The sequence below is a fragment of the Diabrotica virgifera genome, chromosome 5 (assembly GCF_917563875.1).
Source record: "Diabrotica virgifera virgifera chromosome 5, PGI_DIABVI_V3a".
Classification (NCBI taxonomy): domain Eukaryota; kingdom Metazoa; phylum Arthropoda; class Insecta; order Coleoptera; family Chrysomelidae; genus Diabrotica; species Diabrotica virgifera.
The window spans coordinates 18,985,719-19,006,782 of record NC_065447.1 but is presented as its reverse complement, the minus strand read 5'-3'; the positions used below and the strand labels follow the sequence as shown (position 1 = coordinate 19,006,782).

Genomic DNA, 21,064 nt, shown 5'->3' with positions numbered 1-21,064 from the left:
AAAATGAATCCCATTTAAATAGCATTGGAGCCGAAACTATGTACCGATCCCCTTAAAACACATTAAACAAAGTTTTCTTATAAAAAGTGTTTTCTCAAAAAAGGAACCCATCATAATTCAACATAATTTACCATAATTTCAAAATATTCCATATTTTGGTACATGAGTGTATTGTAGGATAATAATATTGTACATATAACATTATTATCCTAGCCGATACCCGATCTGCCAAAATTGCGAGGACTTGTATCATAGTCAAACAGCGGCACTATTAAAATACTGCCGTTCATGAATTACTATTCCAGATATTTAACGAAGGTAAAGATGAAGATCTCAGAGGAAGGAAGTATGAAGGAAATAATTCTCGGACCAGCATAACTTTTATATTATGATGATTCCAAACAGCCATACCAAAGGAATGAAACAGCTGATGAGAACTTTCACATAAATCAGTTGCAATTGATTATCGGATGTGATGCGAATAAGTACCTACGCAAAATTTGCAGATTTTATTTTTTACAAAAAAATATTTTTTAGCGACTTTTGATGTAAAATAATTGGGAAGCCTGTCCGAGTTTTTGATCGAACATTATTTTTGATCTAACCTTATTACTTAATTAATTGAAATAAAAATGTATACCATTTTGGATGAATTCCCTGTTGTCTTCTTCGCTTCAGCATCCATCTGGCTTGCAATTTTTAGAAGCCATGGAGGTGTTACCAGGAAAATGGTCCAATAAGTTTTCAATTAAATATCTTTTAGGAATATTTTTAATATTTTTCAATATGTTTAATATTTCTATTAGGTTGAAAACTTTAAAATTTTGACTTAATTAATTGTTTATACTATACTATGGTCATAAATGTTACACATTTTTATAAACCGCTCTTACTTTCCTTGACCTGTCCTTTTAAGGAAAATAAAAACAATTATTCTTCAAATACATCGCAACTTGATCTTGTTGCAAGCAGTGTCCTAAAAACGGTGAAAGAAATACAATGTAAGTATAGATACACAAGTTTTTTAATTCTTTAAATTTATTTGTTACGATTTTTTTATTAATAATTTATTTGCTTAATATTTACCCTATCAATTTTATGTAATTTGATAAGTAGAAGATAGAAAAAGATAAAGATAGAAAAAAGGTTATTAGCTCTTCAATGTTTTTTTAGATTTTTAATATACACTCAGATGCAAAAAAATCGATCCACTGAAAATGTGGTCATTTTTGATGTCTCGAATTTCCTAAACCTGTTGTCCGATTTAAGTGATTTTTTTACCATGCTATAGCCTTATTCATTAGCAACATCGCTGTAATAATATTGTTGCTAGACAGGTAATCTGTCACTGTATACCGGGTGTACGAATTAAACTGTGTTTTTTCTCAAAGTTCGCATCACCCTGTGGACTATTCTAGCGTTTATAAAATACCGAAATTAAAAACCAACTACAGCCTCAGGTTTTCCTAACATTCTGCTTTTAGATTCATTCGCTTATGTTAGATAATAAAAAATTAGGTACTTTAACAACTGGCCATGTTCGTCATCAGTACAGGGTGTTTCTAAATAAGTGCTACAAACTTTAAGGGGTAATTTTACATGAGAAAATAATGACAGTTTGGTTTATAATCATATGTCCGCAAACGCTTCGATCGTTTCCGAGATACGAGATGTTCATTTTTTTTACAAACTGACGATTTATTTATTGCTTTAAAACCAGTTAAGATATTGTGTAAATCAAATTTGGTGGGTTTTAAGACGTAGTTATTGCCCATTTTTTGAAACACAATTAAGAATTTTATATTCACCATTGGCGTGTATACGGGTAATATGATCGGTCATAATACCCGTTTGCGCGCTAATGGTGAATGTTAAATTCTTAATTGTATGTCAAAAAATGTACAATAACTACGTCTTAAAACACACCAAATTTGATTTGTATATCTCAACTGGTTTTAAAGCAATAAATAAATCGTCAGTTTGTAAAAAAATTTAACATCCCGTATCTCGGAAACGAAGCGTTTGCTGACATATGATTATAAAGCAAACTGTCATTATTTTTATGTGTAAAATTAACCCTTAAAGTTTGCCGCGCTTATTTCGAAACACCCTGTACTGATGACGAACATGGCCAGTTGTTAAAGTACCTAACTTTTTTATTATCCAACATAATCGAATGAATCTAAAAATATAATGTTAAGAAAACCTGAGACTATATAGTTGGTTTTTAATTTCAGTATTTTCTAAACGCTAGAATAGTCCACGGGGTGAGGCGAACTTTGAGAAAAAAACACAGTTTGATTCGTACACCCGGACACCCGGTATACAATGACAGTTTACCTGTCTATCATCATCATCATTTGGCTCTACAACTCTATGTGAGTCTTGGCCGCGTTTACTATTTCCCTCCATTGTTGTCGGTCCTGAGCAGCTATTTCCCATTGCTGTACTCCCATTTTGCGTAGATCGCTGGCTACTGCGTCCTTCCATCTCTTTCTTGGGCGACCAACTGACCTTTTTCCATCGAGCCTTTCCCAGAATGTGGCGTTTAGAAGTCTTTCGTCACTTGATCTTAGTACGTGACCCGCCCATCGTATTCTGTTTGATTTAATGTAGCGTACTATGTTTTCATCTCCGTATACTGTCTGGAGTTCATCATTGTGTCTTCTTCTCCATTCTCCTGTTGTCTCTTCTCTGCAAGGCTCATAGATGGTCCGCAGTATCTTTCTTTCAAGTACCAGTAATTTTGTTGTTTCCCGCTGATTCAGAGTCCAGGTTTCGCTTCCATACGTTATTGTGGGACGAATTATTGTCTTATATACTCTTATTTTTGCTGGTCTTGAGAGTATTCTTGATTTAAGTAGGGTCCTTAACGAGTAATATGCCCTGTTTCCTGCAATAATCCTGGCTGCCACGTCCTTTTCATAGTTATTTTTAGATGTTATGATCGCTCCCAAGTACTTAAATTCTTTGACGACTTCAAAATTGTATTCATTAATTGTTACGTTTTGTCTAACCCTTGGTCTTGGGTTCTTCGTAACCACCATGTACTTGGTCTTGTCCTCGTTGACCTTAAGACCAACTTCCTTGGCTCCGTTCTCGAATAGGGTGAAAACTTCTTTTGCATCTCTGGTGGATTGTGCAATTGTGTCCACGTCATCCGCAAAGGCTAATAGTATTTTTGATCCTTGGGCGGCAAATCTGTTTGTCAGTTGTGGCTGAGCTTTCCTTACTGCATGTTCCAGTGCGAAGTTAAACAGCAGGGTGGCGAGAGGATCTCCTTGTCTAAGTCCGGTGTCAATGAGGAATTCCTCCGACGTGTTGCTGCCAACTCTGATTCGTGCGGAAGCGTTCTCCGTGCTCACCTTTGCTAATCGTACCAGTTTTCCAGGTACTCCCATTTCTACCATAGTCTCCCTTTTTTACCTGTCTAGCAACAATATTATTACAGCGATATTGTTAATGAATGAGGCTATAACATGGTAAAAAAATCAACAACAGGTTTAGGAAATTCGAGACATCAAATATGACCAAATTTTCAGTGGATCGATTTTTTGCACCCGAGTTTTGTTTTGTAAAAATTGGCTTATTCTTTTTTTATTGAAGAGGATATTTTTTATATTGAATATTGGATCAATAAAATCTATATCCGGCATTTAAAGTGGGCTTTCCTTGTTATAATTTTTGCATCATAGGTACAGTAATTATCAATTGATAAAACTGGAATTTTTGTGGTTGTTACATATACGTATATCCTATAACAAGAAATTGTGTAGGGTGACGCATACATGTAACATAATCTATATAATTGTAGGAGGTACTCGTAGTGCGTATCAAATACGCACTATTATTAAAAAAATCAAAATAGTATCAGTTCATAATATTTGAATAGCTCTCCCTATTCGACGCGGAATGACATAACGACGCCGCTGGAATTGTGGAATGGATCGTGATAGTGTGACGTCAACACGTCAAAAAGGTTTCCAAACAAAGCAAAAGTTTGACGTCTGTGAATTGTTTATACACGTGATTTGTGTAATCATTTCTAATTTGATTTTGTTTTAACATCATCTGTTTAACAATCACATTTTTTCTAAAGATACAATCCTTATTAGTCATATCAATCATAATGCTTTTAATTTTATAAAAAATGTCCTTACACAAAATCAAGGATTTACACACTACATAGTATTTACTGCGTTTCTTCAGGTTCTTTACCAGTCCTATATGGAAATATGGTGGGAAATATACTATGAGCATTGATTATAATCACGGGTACCCAACACAGTACCATTTTGTAAAAATTAAACATCTTACAAGCAACATATTTCAATTATAAAAACCAAAACAAACACCACGTGTGAATTTTTGCTTTGTTTGGAAACTTTTCCACAGTAGCCAACATTGAATTGACATCAAGACTATCACGGTCCATTTCCCAATAGTTCACGGTGCAAAGAGAAGGACTCACTGAACAAGTTTTGTTTTTGAGAATGAGTCACTGTTTTGGATATTTTCTTCGACTACAATATATTTTTTCGTCATGTGTTGACTGATTAAATACTGATTTATTTTCTCCTTAGGTTTCTAGCCCTATTGGTTGTTTTTATAACAAGTTTAGTAGCTAAATTTTATTGGTCAAGACGTCATCTCTATGCTGCTGCAGCAAAAATTCAGGGACCCAAAGGCTTACCGATAGTCGGTAACGCTCTTTCTTTCTTCTGTGACTCCGAAGGTAAAATTAAAAAAAAACATTTTTTAAATGATTTTAATTATAGTCGGTTCGCTCTAAACTCAGACACAACTGGCTGGTGAGTTTAGTAAGTAATTTTGTCGATTTGGTAAAATTGGCAAAAAAATAATTACTAAATAGTTAATAATTAATAAATAATTAGTAATTTTGCAAATTTTGGCAAAATTGGCCAAAAACAAAAAAAAAAAAAATACCGACTAAAATCACTAGCTACTTGTGTCCGAGTTTAGCGAATCGACTATAACAAGGACATTGATAATGTGTTAATTTTTGTAGATATTTTGGAGAAAATAAAGATTATATTTGAACCAGTCAAACATGAACCGTTTCGATTTTGGTTGGGGCCATATTTACTTATTGCCTTGAAAAATCCAGTTCATTTAGAGGTATTTGTTGTTTTGGATTGAGGGCGTAGGCGCGAAATTTCGCGCCAGGGTGTTTAAATGCATTCATTTTTTTTTCGAATCCTGAGGAAACTAATAAGTATTTTTAAAAAATTTAAACACATAATGAAAGTTTGCATTATTACTGAGGACCGAAATTCCCTGTAAATTTCTATAATGTTAATTTTAATAATTTACAGGTGTGAAAAAAAACTTTATTGTGATTTATAATTTCAAATATCTCATTAAAAAAAGTTTTTGGTTATTCTAAGGAACTTTCGGCCTTTGGTAATAATGTAATCTTTCATTCTGCGTTTAAATTTTTCAAAATTACTTATTAGTTTTCTCAAGATTCGAAAACAAATGAATTCACGTCATGAATACGCATTGGCGCGAAATTTTGCACCTACTTTCTCAAGTATATACAAGTACTTGTGTACAATTATACATTTACTCTTATTTTTAGAAGATTATGTCATCACAAAAATTCGCTTACAAACATGATCTATATGAATTTTTGGAAAAAATTGGTGGAGATGGATTAATCACAGCATCAGGTACGTATTTAACAGTTTTTAAGAGGTTTACAGAGGTTTTTAAGAGGCAAATAATATACTCGTCATTCGTAACGATAAAGTCATTAGATTTCGAGATATTTGAAGTTAAAAATGAAAAGGCACGCTTATCTTGATTAATTTATTATGCTCCTTCGTTTTTATCTTCAAATATCTCGAAAACTAATGGCTTTATCGTTACCAATAAAGAGTGTGTTATTTACATAGAAAGTATTGGAGAATCCAAGAATTGCACTAAAATAGTAATTCCGCCAGTGTAGTAGAATTTGGGAAGGGTCAACCATTCACGTTCCCCTGTTGTACGCCTCTGGTAGTAGCCAGAAACGTTTGTTTAAGATAATTTACTAGGGTGTACAGTACCAGCACCACTTACCAAATTTCATGTTGTTGTCCCATGCCTGTTAGGAAATATTCAAAAACAAATAAAATGAAAGTTTAACTTTGACACCCTGTATTTCAGTTATTATCAACTTTTGTACTAAGGTAAGTTACCTTAAATCGACCTATTTTAACCTCAGGAATCAGGAGTCTAAGGTTAAGCTATGGCCCATTCTTTACCAAACACCCTGTATAAATAATATTTTAAATTGTATGCCTTAGGATTGAAACCAAAATATAAAATACATAGAAGACTCCTACAGCCAATGTTTGATTTGAACTTTGTAAGGAGTACTTTACCTATAATGAATGAACGGTTCAAACTTTGTATGGAAGAACTAGAAAAATTTACTAATGGGAAAACTTTTGATATCGTCCATGTTATGGAACCTTGTTCTATGGGTGTTATAGCTGGTAAATATTCATTTTATACTATATATATACTATCATAGTAATTCATAATTTGTGTACCATTTTCTTCAAACCTATTTTGTTCTTTTTCAGAAATTGTAATGGGACAAAAATTAAATAGTCAGAGTATATATAATATACAATTATCTCAAGTTATGTCAAAGTAAGTAAACAATTCATCTATAATTTATATGTTTATATGCAGTTTTATATTATACTAAAATCAAAATAAAGACGCACTAGACATAAACAAACCAAGACAAGTTGAATGTTACGAGTAGGTCTCCCGAATCATGATTTACAATGTATAAACTTTGTAAATCATTAACATTTATAGATATGGTTCGTCCGCTATAATTTTTCCCAGGCGTCACGATTCATTTTCAAACAAATTAAGTCAAAACATAAAGTGAAACGACCGTCGATGTGTATATACAATTTGTATATTGTATGTTATATACTACACACATCGGTGTACGTTTCACTTTATGTTTTGACTTAATTGGTTTGAAAATGAATCGTGACGCATGGGAAAAGTTATAGCGGACGAACAAATATATATTCGCTGTGAACCGATGAGTAGAGGGGATTTGACAGTTTTCGCCAGCGCTGTTAGTGGCAGTTTTGTGCAGTGAATTTGAACAATTTTACAAGAAAAGTATAAGTTTGAAACCGCCAAAGAGCGCTACCGACGAAATTCACAGCCAATAAAAATAGAGGTAACCTCCAAATTTCACACAAACTTCTTCTTTTTCTCAATGGCCTCTAAGCAGTCATCCAGTCGCACGAACTTATATATTAAATATTATAATTATAATGAATAAAATAAAAAACATAATTACTTTTACTAATAATTCTGTGTAGTCGTTCAGTAATCAGGTTACAATAATATTTCAGTTCATAATTTGTGTTTTTCTAGATAAATATACATTTTTATCGTTTTATATATTTCACATACACCAATTTTAAAAGAAAAGTACAAGTTTCAAACCGCGAGAGAGCGCTACCGTCGAAACTCACAGCCAATAGCTTCATCATGGGTATAGATATTTATAGAAAAATAGATTTTTAAACATCAGTGATAAACATTGCAAAGACTAAATATTACTGAAACCTCCCCTCACTTACTAGAGAGTAAAAAACGGGGGATACAAATAGAAATTTTAAATAACATTATTTTTTTATTGGTATGTACTCCATTTTGCTTATTTAAAGTACGCCTCAGCGTGTTTAAATATATAGTACATTGTTTACCGGGTAGGAAAAGCTTAACATTCCTGGACGACTGTGAAGATTGCTAAGTCGAGGCGCAAGCCGAGACTTAGCAACACAGAGTCCAGGAATGTGGCTTTTCCTACGAGGTAAACATACTATTTTTCCGCAAATCGTTTAAAATTCGACAGATATTGATTGATTTAAAAAAACGCGATAATTTTATTCCCAAATAAATGGTGCTTTGAAATTCCTAATAAAATTACTTGGGTTACTATGGTTACTATGTTTTCTATCATTTATGTAGAACACTAACAACTGTACGGAAATATCATTTCCTTACAGTAAGGAAATGACATTTCCTTACAGTAAGGAAGTCCTGACTTTTTCTTCAAGAAATTTTGACAGGAATGTCAAAATTTCCTGGCGATTTGCGGAAAAATATATTACTTTCAAATTCGCCCGTGTTTTAAAGTTATCATGGCAACATCAACAGTTTTAAATATTGATCTGTCTTGGCAGAAGTACATACCTTGTAACGTATGAATAAAATATTATTAATAAATGTTTCAAAAACTTTATTCAAATACATATTTGAAAATCTTAATCTTCTATATGAATGTAAAAAGTACAGTTGGTGTTGTTTGAAATATTTATACTTTCGTTTTTTTTTTAAATCGGAGGAATGCTGATCAAATTAATACTACCGACGTTCTCGGAAGCCAATGAGGTTGTATTTCCATTAATGGCCTCCATTAATCTTATCTGACAGATTGCAAATTAATTTTTGTGTTTCTCATTTCCATAACAACGAAAGGTATACTGATGTAAATCACAAATTCAACCATTTTATATTATTAACTCTTATTTCAATTTTTTGTAGTAATAACATGTGATTTTAAAGTGTACCAATGAAAAAATAGCCTAAAGTATTCGTGGATAACTGGTCTTTAAAACACTTGCTCTATAAAAATCGCGCGTGTTTTAAAGACCTCAATATCCATTTATAGTTTAATATAATATATTATATATATATAATATATTATATAATATGTTATAAATTTTATAAATGTTTATTTTTTTTAGTTGACTGAAGTTTGCACTTATATATGTGTTTTAGGCTATTGTACTGTGGTTTCACAAGAATGTTAAAACTATGGCTTCATAGTGATTTTGTATACAACTTTCATCCCTTAAAAAAGGAACAAGACGATGCCTTGTCAACATTACATCATTTTATTAACGAGGTATATATAAGAATATAATTTTGTAGAGAAATAAAAAGTCCCATATCTAAACAATAAATCTGAAAATTCTCGTGGAACTACTTTCTGGTAACATCCTTAATCTCTGCCTTTTACAATTTATAAGGCAATGAGACTACGAATAAAGGAGACGAAAGGTACTCTACAATATCCCAGGCAACCAAGTGACGTCAAGAACGTCGAGGAAACGTCAGTTTTTGGTTGAATATATATACGTGTTTGAAGATTACGTTGTATAAGCGTCTTTTGTAGGTGATTTTAAATACGTAACGTTATGGGCTAAATTTAAAACCGTTAAATGAAAAATTGCAATACCAACAATGCTTATTGGGACCGTGCAAGTTGCGCAAAGCAACACCTACTTCTACGCTCTGCACTTTTATTCACACTTTTAATTGTATTGACCAATTACGGTAGTCCTGGTTGCTGGATAATTGTCAAGGCCATATCCCAAAAAAATAATAAGAAGAAAAAATAAGATTCAGGTTATGTGATGAAAACGTAAACAATTGTATGTAGTAAATAAAATTAGTTATTAAAATGCAGTACTGCAAGCAAAATACAATTAATTAAATTTACCTTTATATGATAACTGCATATTGTGCATATCATATGAATATTGTGGAGAACATATAATTCTTCTCCTTCAATGACAGTAGATACGAAATGTACGTCAATTTGACAATATGAATTATTTAAGAAAGTTGCAATATTTCTCCGCTATTCGCGCACGATCGTTTCACGAATCCCTTCCAAGTACTTGCTCACCGCGAATACGAATAATAATTATTTATTATTATTTTGTACCGTTAAAACCATAAAATGAAACATAATCTAAAAACGACATAAAAACTACGTTTTTGATATCACGTATTTAAAAGGTGATAAAAATGACGTCGATTATGGTGGGACATATACACGTGACTTTCGACGTCGAAAAAACGTGATAAACTGACGTGGTTTGGTGATAATTATGACGTTTTTCGACGTTTTATGACATTTCGTCTATGGATCTAGGAAAAATTCCAACGAATGTTGACTCCGTCTACTCAAAATATGACTAAAATGAAAAATTAAAGACAGCTTATGTTTACTTTAGGTTGAGAGATGATCCTCCATATCCATATGTCCGTTTCGTTCTCTCCAGACCTCAGTGGCGACGCGTGACTTTTTCTGAAGTGTTACCAAAACCAGATGCAAAAAATCTTATTTAAAAAATGAAGATATGGCTAAATGTAATACACTCACCGGCACAAAATTCCGCCACCCAAAATTTTTGATTAAGTTTGACAATATCGTCGCCTTAATACTATAACTTGATAACTCGAGATTAGTAGTTTTGAGATAAACGAGTTTAAAGATTTTAAAGATATTTGTGCTGCTACCATGGTGTTGGTAAATACGGAACTCACTCTGCGGCTCTAAAATACTGTTCCGTAACTTTTTGGCAACTGATATATTTAGGAATATGGTGTAAATTTGTTTTCCAATATGGAAAAAAACACGAAAAATTAAAGTTATCAACTTTTAGCACTACCATAATGTTAACATTTGGTAATGTCGCATGTTGTGCTAAGTCGCATATAAGTGAATTTTTAACACAACTAATATTTTAAACATTATTTTGTTGAAAATTAGCCCTCTGCCATGGGGGTTGCCAGATCTGCTAACAATTCTCGAATTCTTGCATTAAAATGAACCGAATAAACAGATAGCAATTATGTGGTAAGTTCAATGGTTTCAGAGAAACACGTGCTAAAACTAGATAACTCGAGTTATCTAGTTATAGCATTCAGTGTATGTCGTATTCACGATTATTTCGATTAAATAATAGCTTGATAACTTATCTTGTCAAGTTTTAGCACTGAATATTAGTGGCATTTGAGTTTTATCAACTTTCGTCAATCATAAATAAATACTTAACCCGTTTGAAGTGAGCTATCAAGTTTTTACACAATATGGGGGCAAATAAAATACATCTTGTGAACTAGTTATCTCAAAAACGTCAATTTTGGAGTTATCAAGTTATAGTACTAAGGCGACGATATATAACTTTATTATTTGTACTTCGATTTTCAACATTCTTGCACGAGTTTGTAGGTACATGTATTGATGTCAATTGCTATTATTCCGGTAACAAAAATTTTTTGCTTAGATGGCATTATACGGGAGTGAATGTAAGCGTTGTTTTTTCTCCTAACTTTAAAACATTCTGTGGAAAAATTGGAGGGCTGATTTTGTTTCATACCCTTTCTGTATTATCCTGGAGGTATCACTAAGGTCTTGTTTTTGGATTTATCTGAATATCTCTTTTCTTGTAAGAGCTGTAATTAAAAACACTGCTTTGAAGGTTTATTTAATTAAAAATATCAAACGCACTAAAATTAACAAAACAAAACAAATTTAACAAGAAAACAAAACAATTCAATAGCGGTTATGTCCACCTCTTGCAGCAACGACTGCTCGCAATCTGTTCAGCATCTAATAAAGATGTGTTTTCCTTGCTTGGGGAATAGCCCGATATTCCTCTAAAAGGGCCATAAATGTACCAACTTTTCTGGAGGCCTAGGATGACGGCAGATAGCTTTTTTTTTATTCATCCCATAAATGCTCAATATGATTGAGATCTGGGCTGCATGCGGGCCATTCTAATCTTATCAATCCAACCTCAATTGTATGAGTCAATCAGTGTTTTTATTTACAAAAAATGGTACAGCTCTTACAAGAAAAAAGATATTCGGATAATTCAAAAAACAAAATATTGGTGAGACCTCCGGAAAAATATGACAGGACTATGAAACAAAATCAGCTATTCCATTTTTCCACAGAATTTTTTAAAATTAGGAGAAAATACAACGCTTCCTTTCACCCCTGTACAATGACATGCAAGCAAAAATTTTTGTTACCGGAATAATACCAAACAATATGAATACATGTACCTACAAACTGGTGTAAGAATCTTGAAAATCGGAGCACAAATAATAAAGTTATAAATTGTCAAACTTAATCAAAAATTTTGGGTGGCGGAATTTTGTGCCGGTGAGTGTAGCTTCAATAATATCATTTTGTATATGACTTGAAACTCTCGAAAAAACAGATGTTTCTAGATGTTGACAAAATTTTTGATCTTTTTTGGTAATTAATGTTAACAATTCCCCGTAATTGCCTCGATTTTCAGAGTCGTCGCTCTCAAAATGATCACGAAACGCTAGTTCTTGTTTGGCCCAAAAACATACAGTATCTCTTATAAGTGTGCTAAGGATATACCATATACCTATCTATTTTTGAACAAACTCATTATGTTTAGCAATATTTGCTTTAAAAGCTTGGTTAAGAGAACTTTTGATTTTTGTTTTGCCAAACTGAATCAAATTGGGTATACATCTGACATGTAGGTAACGGAGAAATTTCATGTCTCCTTTTTAAAAATCTAACACCATTTAAATCGTGAACCTGGTCCACCCATTTTTCTGTAGAAACCAGAAGACATGCCCAACAATACAGTATATTTTTCTTGCAACGATAATATAACCAAGGATTTTCACTGTACCAACTAAATTTAAAATATCGAACTACTTTTGTTGATTCCTTTTTTAAATTGTTTAAAATAGGTCTTTTATTTTTAATAATCTCATTTTTTTCTTCAAAATTATACAAGGAGAATTACTTTTCAAGTAGTTGATCGATTAAGAAGCGACACTCATCTATGGTTAACTGCACGCACACTTTTTATAGGTACTGTCACCAATTTTAAATTTGGTAACAGCCCTACCGATACACAGCGCGCTTATGCTGTCGCTTCTTCAAAATTTTCAGTCACTACCCGGTCCCGAGCGCCAGCGTGCGTATATAACCATTGTCACCAGAAATGAGTCTGGTAACAGAGTATAATAAAGTGCAACGGAGTCACATAAACTCGCCAATATTTTCGTGACTACGAGTAGTTGGCTATTTAGTGAGATATTTACTGAGTTAGGTACTATTACCACATAATAAAATAATATATTTCTATTGGTAAAAATATTGGTAAATAGAATTATTCATCGTCATAAAATATTTATTTGCAAGATTTTTAACTGTTACCAATGGTAACAGTGGTTACATGGACGCTTCGCCAGTGCCAGACCTCTTCAGTGGGGCTACTTTATTTTTATAATTCTGCTTAAATAGGCAGGTTGGTTTCGTTTCGATTCAGAGGTGGTCATGTAGCCCCACTGAAGAGGTCTGGAGAAGCCGAAACGTACGTATAGGAATAGTGGACCATCTCTGAACCGAAATGAAGCATACGGTGCCTTTAGTTTTTTATTTATGCTTGATTTTCATGATTTTATATAGTAGATTTTACCTTACTTTTTAGCTATAATTCTATTTTGTGCTTGTAGTAAACACATGTATCATACTGACCATATTATTTCTATTATCTCTATAATTTTAGGCTATTACAGATTCTTGTACGAGAAGAAAATTCAATAAGACTAACACGTTTATACCCGTACTTGACAAACTAACTGAGATTGTAGAGAGAAACAGTGAAATACTCAGTCGAGAAGATTTAGTCGATCATTTAACAAATATATTAAGTGCAGTAAGTAGTAGAATCTGTTTAAATACTAAACTACCTACATGGTACCTACATGATACTAAAATCGGTAGACAATTAGGTCTTTTCTGTAGATAAATTGCCGAATAGGGAGATCACTGTACATTTACGGTAAGACTAGCAGCTCCATCCCTTATTCCGGACATGCATAATACTCTCCCTACTTTTCCTATGTGACTTACATTTTACATTGTTATTATAGTGTATGCTACATGCTATTGTAACAATAAAACAAGCAGTTCGTATTTATATACGACTTCATTTATTTGTTTATACAAGTTTACTTTACGAATTATAACTTATAACTAAACTCCCCTAACACCGCGATTAGCTTAAATATAATAACGTCATTCTCGAGAATTCTAGACTTCGCCACCTCTAGTTATTGTGTCACATTCCATCTACCGCACGTATTTCCGCACCGCTTCCACGTATGTCATGCTCTCGCCAGAATATTCTCGAGATGGAACCGTTTGGAGCTATTACTTGCGGTCGGTGATTCATTCTTTTGTTACACTATGGTATACTTATGAGGTAATTTACAAAATATTCTGTTTTAGTCACAAGATCCGTTTTCCATAATTAGCTGTTTTTCTATTATTTGCTTTGGGATGTACCCTGAATATCAGGTAAATATTTTTCTATTTCAAAAGTGAACATCAATACGAAGTCCAATATGGTTGATAGGAACCAATAAATTATTATTTATTTTTAGGCTAAAGCTGTGGAAGAAATAAAAAATGTAATTGGTGAAAAACAGAGAGAAATTACTTTAGAAGACATATATAAGCTTAAATATTTGGATATGTGCGTTAAAGATGTATTAAGATTATTCCCTATTGCCCCAATAATTTTACGAAGGAGTATAGAAGATTATCATTTAGGTAATAATATTTACGGTACTTTTTGTAATCAGTTCGAAAACGTCATTTGACAAAAAGAAGAAGTATTCAAAATCTAGAATGTTCTAGATGTCATCGAAATATCCCTAAATGTTCCGCAAGTTCTGGAACGTCAGAAAATATGTATACACAGGAAGTTGACTAGCAGCAGCCAGTTGATAGCCTCGATCAAAGATATTGAGGTTGTATTTTGGCCAAATTTCTTTCAGTGTAGGTATATTTTTTATTGCTTGACTTTCTACAGCAGGGTGGTTTACCTACTTGTCTTTCTTTATCATTGTGCGATTTGAACTGGTTCCAGTTTTTTGTCTTTTCTTTAATTCCGTCGATCCATCTTTTTAGCGGTCTTCCTAAGCCTCGTTAATGTGTTCTTTTAACTTCTTCTTCTACGGCACTACAGCCCAGATTGTGCCTAGGCCTCCTTTATTTTTTGCCTCCACCCTTGTTTGTCTGTGGCTGCTCTTCTCCATACACGGAATCCTAAAAGTGATTGCGCGTTGCTTACTGTGTCTTTCCAGCGCTTTCTTAGCTTTCCAACTGGTCTCTTTCCTTACATTCTAGCGTTCAGTGCTCTTTTTGGTAGCGTATCCTTTCCCATTCTTATCGCATGTCCGGCCCATTGCAATCTTTGTATTCTAATGACATCTGACAGGGGTCTTTTCTTTTGATAAAGCTCATTGTATTGAATTCTGAAGATTCCGTTTTCCCCCACAAGTCCTAATATTCTCCTCAGTACCTTCCTTTCGAATGTGTCGAGTTTGTTTTTGGATGTTTCTTTCAGGACCCATGCTTCACTGCCATAGCATGCTATAGTCGAATGAAGGTTTTATAGATTCTCATCTTTTTATTTCGGTGGACCATTTGAGACCAAAATATATGGGAGAGGGCAAAATAAGCTATGTTTGCCTACGCTGTTCTCTTCCGTATTTCTGCATCTTCTGATCCATCGGCATATATTTCTACTTCAAGGTCAGGGGTGTAGTGGAGCGGGAACGCGTGGGAACGGCGTTCCCACACTGGTTTAATTTACTAAAAAAAAAAAAAATATTATAGAATGCCTGATTACACTTTCCCCGAGATTACATCTACCCCACTTCACCCTAACAAATAAAATTAAAATCACTTACGCAAGTAGATAAAATAATATCTTAAAAAATGTGTGAGTGGGTGAGTGCATATATTGATTTGAGGCATCAGCCCGCACCCATGCACCATACCTACCCGAATTTCAATATTCTAATTGTTTTCTTAGATTAAGATTAAGTAGGTAGTTCGTTGTCACAACTTTGCCGTCGTGTCATCGTCGGCGCGGTGCTAGCCGGTATCCGGGGCGCAGTTTAGCCCCCTCCCTCTTTCACGTGCGACAGAGAAAGAGGGGAGCGAGTAGGAGGGAAGGGGTCAATACCCACACCATACTTCTGCAGTTGGCACTCGGCACCTCGGCAGTCACGCTAGACGCTACTCTCGTTCGTTTGGCAAATGGTGAGTGGTGACGCGCTGATTTGACTGTTCTCTTTATTTTGTTTGTTAGTGAGGTTATCGTGCGCGGTATTACTTTAACAATTAATTGTGTTATTCTAATAGTATCCAATCGAACATGGAGCCGTCAAAGAAAAATCAAAAAACACTGTTTTCGTTCTTTTCTAAGCAACCAAATGAAGATAAAGGTGAAGAAGTAAATGATTTCGGTGTATCTCTTTCAGGGAAAAATTCTACTTCTCTTCGTGTGTCTTCAGATGAAAAAAGTGATTTACAGGCAGGAACTGAAAGTAATTCTTCTGTAAGTTCGTCTTCGAATATGCATGAGCATGATGAACAAAATAAATCAGAATGGCCTTCTATATGGACTATTGATATGTGGGAACGCAAAAAAGAAGCCTTCCCATGGTTGGGTTGCAAAAACGGTTCATTAGGCTGTACATTATGTAGCACCGTTTCTCATCTTGGTGCTTTTAAAAAGGAACGTACATCAATTTCTAAAGAATGGTGCACATTTGCAATAACATTCAATGGGTCTAGTAAGTCTGCCCAACTTACTTCCCTAAGAAAAAAAATTTTTCTTCACAAGCAATCATCAGCCCACTTGACTGCTGAGAGCATAACCGCTAAGGCGAACTAGGAAACTATTGAAAACGTTTGTGATAAAATGAACGTTTCCAATCTAGAATCTACAATTAAAGTATTTCGATCAGCTTACTATTTGGCAAAAAATGATAGGCCCTTTTCTGATTATTCTAAACTTTTGCAACTTCAGAAAATGAATGGTGTAGACATTGGTGTAGGATTACACTCTAGATTTAGTGCAACTGAAATCATTGACCACATTTCTCATGAAATGAAAAAGCGAGTTACTCAACAGGTGAAAAGCATTTCAGGTAAAATTTCGATTTTGATCGATGAATCTACAAGCTTAAGTGATAAATCTACCTTGATTGTTTATTTAAAATGTGAAACCAGCAAAGATTTGCCACCAAATGTCTTATTCTTAGACCTAATTGAATTGCCTAACCAAACTGCTGATTCTATTTTTGAGGCACTTTTAGGTTGTTTGAAAAAATATGGGTCTGATTTTGAGTACCTAACAGAGAATTTAGTTGCATTTGCCTGTGATGGCGCTAGTGTCATGCTAGGTAAAAAATCTGGCGTCGTAGAAAAGCTACTACAACAGTTTCCTAACATTGTTCCTTGGCATTGCATGAACCATAGGATAGAGTTAGCTGACATAGGGGCTATTAACCATTTTCAAATGTTTATGGACAAACTGTACACTCTGTATAGTAAATCGCCTAAAAACCAAAGAGAACTAGCCGAGTGTGCTAGTGAGCTTGATTTGCAACTACAGAAAGTTGGTCGCATTTTGGGCACGAGATGGGTTTCCAGTTCATTTAAAACTGTTATGGCCGTTTGGTATGGATATCAAGCATTGTACTCCCATTTTAAGAAGGCCCAAGAAGACAAGAACAGAACAACAACCGAACGAGCAGTGTACGGTGGGTTGATTAGGCGCTTAACATCAACTCAGTTTCTGTCAGATTTGGCGATAATGTATGACATATTAGCTGAATTAACAATGGTTTCAGAATGTCTTCAAAATAGGGAGGCAACTGTTGTTTATGCAGACAAACTCATAAGAAGGTCAATTGCTTTTTTCGAGTGCCTTAAAGAAAAACCTGGAACTAAGACCCTTGAGGCCAAGAGAGCTGCAATCACTGGTAATTTTTGTCATGTTCCCTTAACAAGTAGCAACAAAATAACTGCTATTAATGACCAGCAGTTGCTATCAAGTGTTATTAAAAACCTAAAACGGAGACTTTTCACAACAAGAAGCAGTAACGAACCATCTAATAAAGCCACAGGGAACAATTATGATTATGAAAAAGAGTATGAATATCTCCTTTCAGAACTGAAAGTACTTGAAAGTAACAACTGGCCTCCAGAGAAATATGTTGGATACGGTGAACAAGAAATCGAACATCTCTGTGCAAGATTTAGGTTGAATGCCAACAAAATTAACAACAGCTTCAGAGATTACCTGGAAAACAGCACTACGATTCCGAAGGACTTAAACCCACTGATAAACTGCACAAAGCTTATTCCTTGCAGTTCAGCAGAGTGTGAACGTGGCTTCAGTCACATGAATATTATTATATCGCCAACACGGTCAAAACTGACCATCGAGCACGTATCAGCATTGATGTTTATCAAGTTGAATGGACCAAGTATCCAGACATGGAAACCAGAGAATTACGTCAAGGCATGGTTAAGACGACACCGTACAGCTGATGATACTAGAACTCGACGAGCCAACCTCCAACCTGACAAAGAGGAAGAAGATGCATTTGCCATTTATTTGTAAATACATTATAAAATTTTATTGAATATGTTCAGTTTTTAATCTTTGTGTTTGAATTTGTTAGTAAACGTATACATAAAAACATGTTACATCTTATATTTTTTCTTCTTCCCTGTGAAAATTTTATCATCCATTCCATAGGCTACAGGCCCCCCGAACCGGACCCCCCGCTCTTTATGTGGGGGAGGGGGTACCCCTCAGAATTGGATTGTAAGTCAATATTTAGCGTTCCCACACTGACAATTTTGCCACTACACCACTGTTCAAGGTATATAAACTTTCCAACCGTTTCAATGTCATCTTCATGTATAATGTTTTGTGGGACTATATTTCTCGTCTGTATCATCATTTTTGTATTTTTGTGCTCTTTTGTCGCCCTTGTAATATTTTCTTTGCCTACTTCTCTTCGCTTTGTCTTGGCACACGTCCTGCCTATTTCCACTTAGAATTTGCAATAGCTTCAATAACATCATTTACTTTGGTTCTTCTTCTTAGATCTTCGTATCTCTGATCTCTTAAGCTTACATTTATCATAAGTCTTTCAATAGATCTTTTGAGTTGTTTTAAGTCTATTGATATATTGGTTAGTAAGTGTCACGGTCTTCATTCCATAAGTCATGACAGGAAGAATACATGTGTCGAAAACCTTTGGTTTTAAATTAACTGTGATTTTTACCTACTAGTCATTCTTATTCTTCGGGTTATTTCTGCAGTTTAATTTTCTTTGCCTGGTTTTATTTTATTTCCCAAGTACACATATTTGTCTAAATTTTCAAGCTTCCTATCGTGCATACTTTTGCCAGTTTGCCTTTTTGAAGTTAAATCTCCTTCTGAATGAAATAGTTTGCGGTCTGACAATTTTAAAGATGTTTATACCAATTGGTCTATGCTGAGTTTTTGGTATGGGGGCATATCCTACTTTAGTACATCGATATTCGAGGTTATTACTTGAAAATCAGATATCCGGGTTATATCCTCTTTTCCAAACTTGTCTCTGAAAAGATGGTGGAAGTTTAGGATCATGGATTAGCGTGAGGCCACTCATTTCAGCCCATGCTTCTACTGCTTCTCCATTAGCCGTCTACTAGTAGACGTTTCCAGGGGACGCCGTCAGTAGTGTTTACTGTTTTGTAGTTGATGTGGCACTATTGATCACGTAGAGGCTCCTTCCTTGTTCTCTGCAAGTGTGTATCGGGCATTAGATACTATTTTATGTTTTCAGATAAATGGACAATTCCCAAAAGTGCAGCAATAGCAATACCAATTTATTTTTTGCATAGGGATCCAGAATATTGGATACACCCTGATCATTTCTATCCTGATCACTTTCTGCCCGAGTTTGTCCAGAAGAGACATCCGTACACTTATATGCCTTTTAGTGCTGGACCTAGAGGATGCATTGGTAAGTACAGCATGCGGCAAAATAAACAGTCATCATCATCGTCATCATCATCAACAGCTATTCCATCCATCGTCGGATGAATACCTCCCTTAGGTGTGTCCATTCATATCTGTTCGCTGTTTTTTGCATCCATTCGTGGTCAGCCATTTGCTTGATGTCATCGATCCATCTTGTTTGAGGTCTATCTCTACTTGTTTTGCATGCCCTTGGTCGCCACTCGAGAATTCGCTTTGTTCAACGGTTGGCTTCCATTTTTTCTATGTGTCCTGCCCAGTTTCAGTATAACATGGTAACCTTTGGAACCACATCTGCTACTTTTGATCGTCTTATTATCTCTTCATTGGACTTCTGATCACTGAGCTTAATGTTGAGCATTCTTCGTTCAATAGCTCTCTGAGTCACTTTGTGGAGTCACAAGTTTGTGGACTATGCTCTTGTTAAAAGCCCAAGTTTCAATTCCTTATGTCAGAACTGGCAACATGTACTGATCGAACGTTTTTGCCTTTAAAGTGTTTGGTAAATAAACAGTACTGAAATAAATATTGAAATGTTTATGAAAAACATGATTATTTATATACTTAGTATACAGAAATATTATTCACGACGACGTTCCTTATAAAACAGATGTTAAAGATGGCCTCTGGTACAAAATTTTTTTTAACTCTAGTCCGCAATTCCAGAATGTCTTGTGGATCCCTCTATCTCCAGCAGCATTCCTCATATGTACGCATCAGGTGGCGTTAGGTCGGTCTGGTGCTGGTGAGTGGTGATATCCCAAAATAGTCACTTAGTGTTCGAAGAGACTTCCTGGCCGTGTGACCGTTTGCATCGTCCTGCTGAAACCGTTGTTAAGTTTAAGCTTGAATGGTTTTCGCGGCCTTTTAGTTTAGTGTCACGTACTGTTGCCGCACAGTTGAAAGTTCGCAGAACTTTCGAAAAATAAATACTGATGACGCGCTGAGGTATCCTCTTAAGATGTGGTAGTTGACTATAAGTAAATAGGAATTTTGGTCGTTTTATTTTTAATTTTTTTCTAATAGTCACTCGATTTTGTTACAGGGAAAACACTAGCTAACATCGAGATAAAGCTTTTTATGGCAATGTTTTTGCAGACATACAAAGTAGAAGCTGACGGAAATGTACCTCTTTTAAAATTGTGTGCTGACATATCGACCAGAGCCAAATTTGGATACAACTGTAGGATAAAAAAACGCAATGGGGATATCAAACCGAAATGAAATTTTTTTTATGCTATTATTATTGCGGAGTAATATTATATGTTTAATATTATTTTGTCCAATTTTAATAAAATAATGAAAAGTTAACACAA

At 34.5% G+C, this 21,064-nt stretch overlaps 1 protein-coding gene across 1 annotated transcript in view; it reads left to right on the top strand.

Annotated features, from left to right (window-relative positions):
- Nucleotides 1–21,064, top strand: part of LOC114332503 (cytochrome P450 4V2-like) — a 33,428-nt gene extending 12,364 nt beyond the window's left edge. The window contains exons 2-12 of the mRNA XM_050651195.1: nt 4,584–4,735; nt 5,030–5,139; nt 5,603–5,693; nt 6,312–6,503; nt 6,594–6,663; nt 8,833–8,959; nt 13,413–13,562; nt 14,138–14,206; nt 14,293–14,461; nt 19,555–19,734; nt 20,794–21,064. Coding sequence (XP_050507152.1) covers nt 4,584–4,735; nt 5,030–5,139; nt 5,603–5,693; nt 6,312–6,503; nt 6,594–6,663; nt 8,833–8,959; nt 13,413–13,562; nt 14,138–14,206; nt 14,293–14,461; nt 19,555–19,734; nt 20,794–20,972 — 1,489 coding nt within the window. The 3' untranslated portion in view covers nt 20,973–21,064. The remainder of the gene's footprint in view (nt 1–4,583; nt 4,736–5,029; nt 5,140–5,602; nt 5,694–6,311; nt 6,504–6,593; nt 6,664–8,832; nt 8,960–13,412; nt 13,563–14,137; nt 14,207–14,292; nt 14,462–19,554; nt 19,735–20,793) is intronic.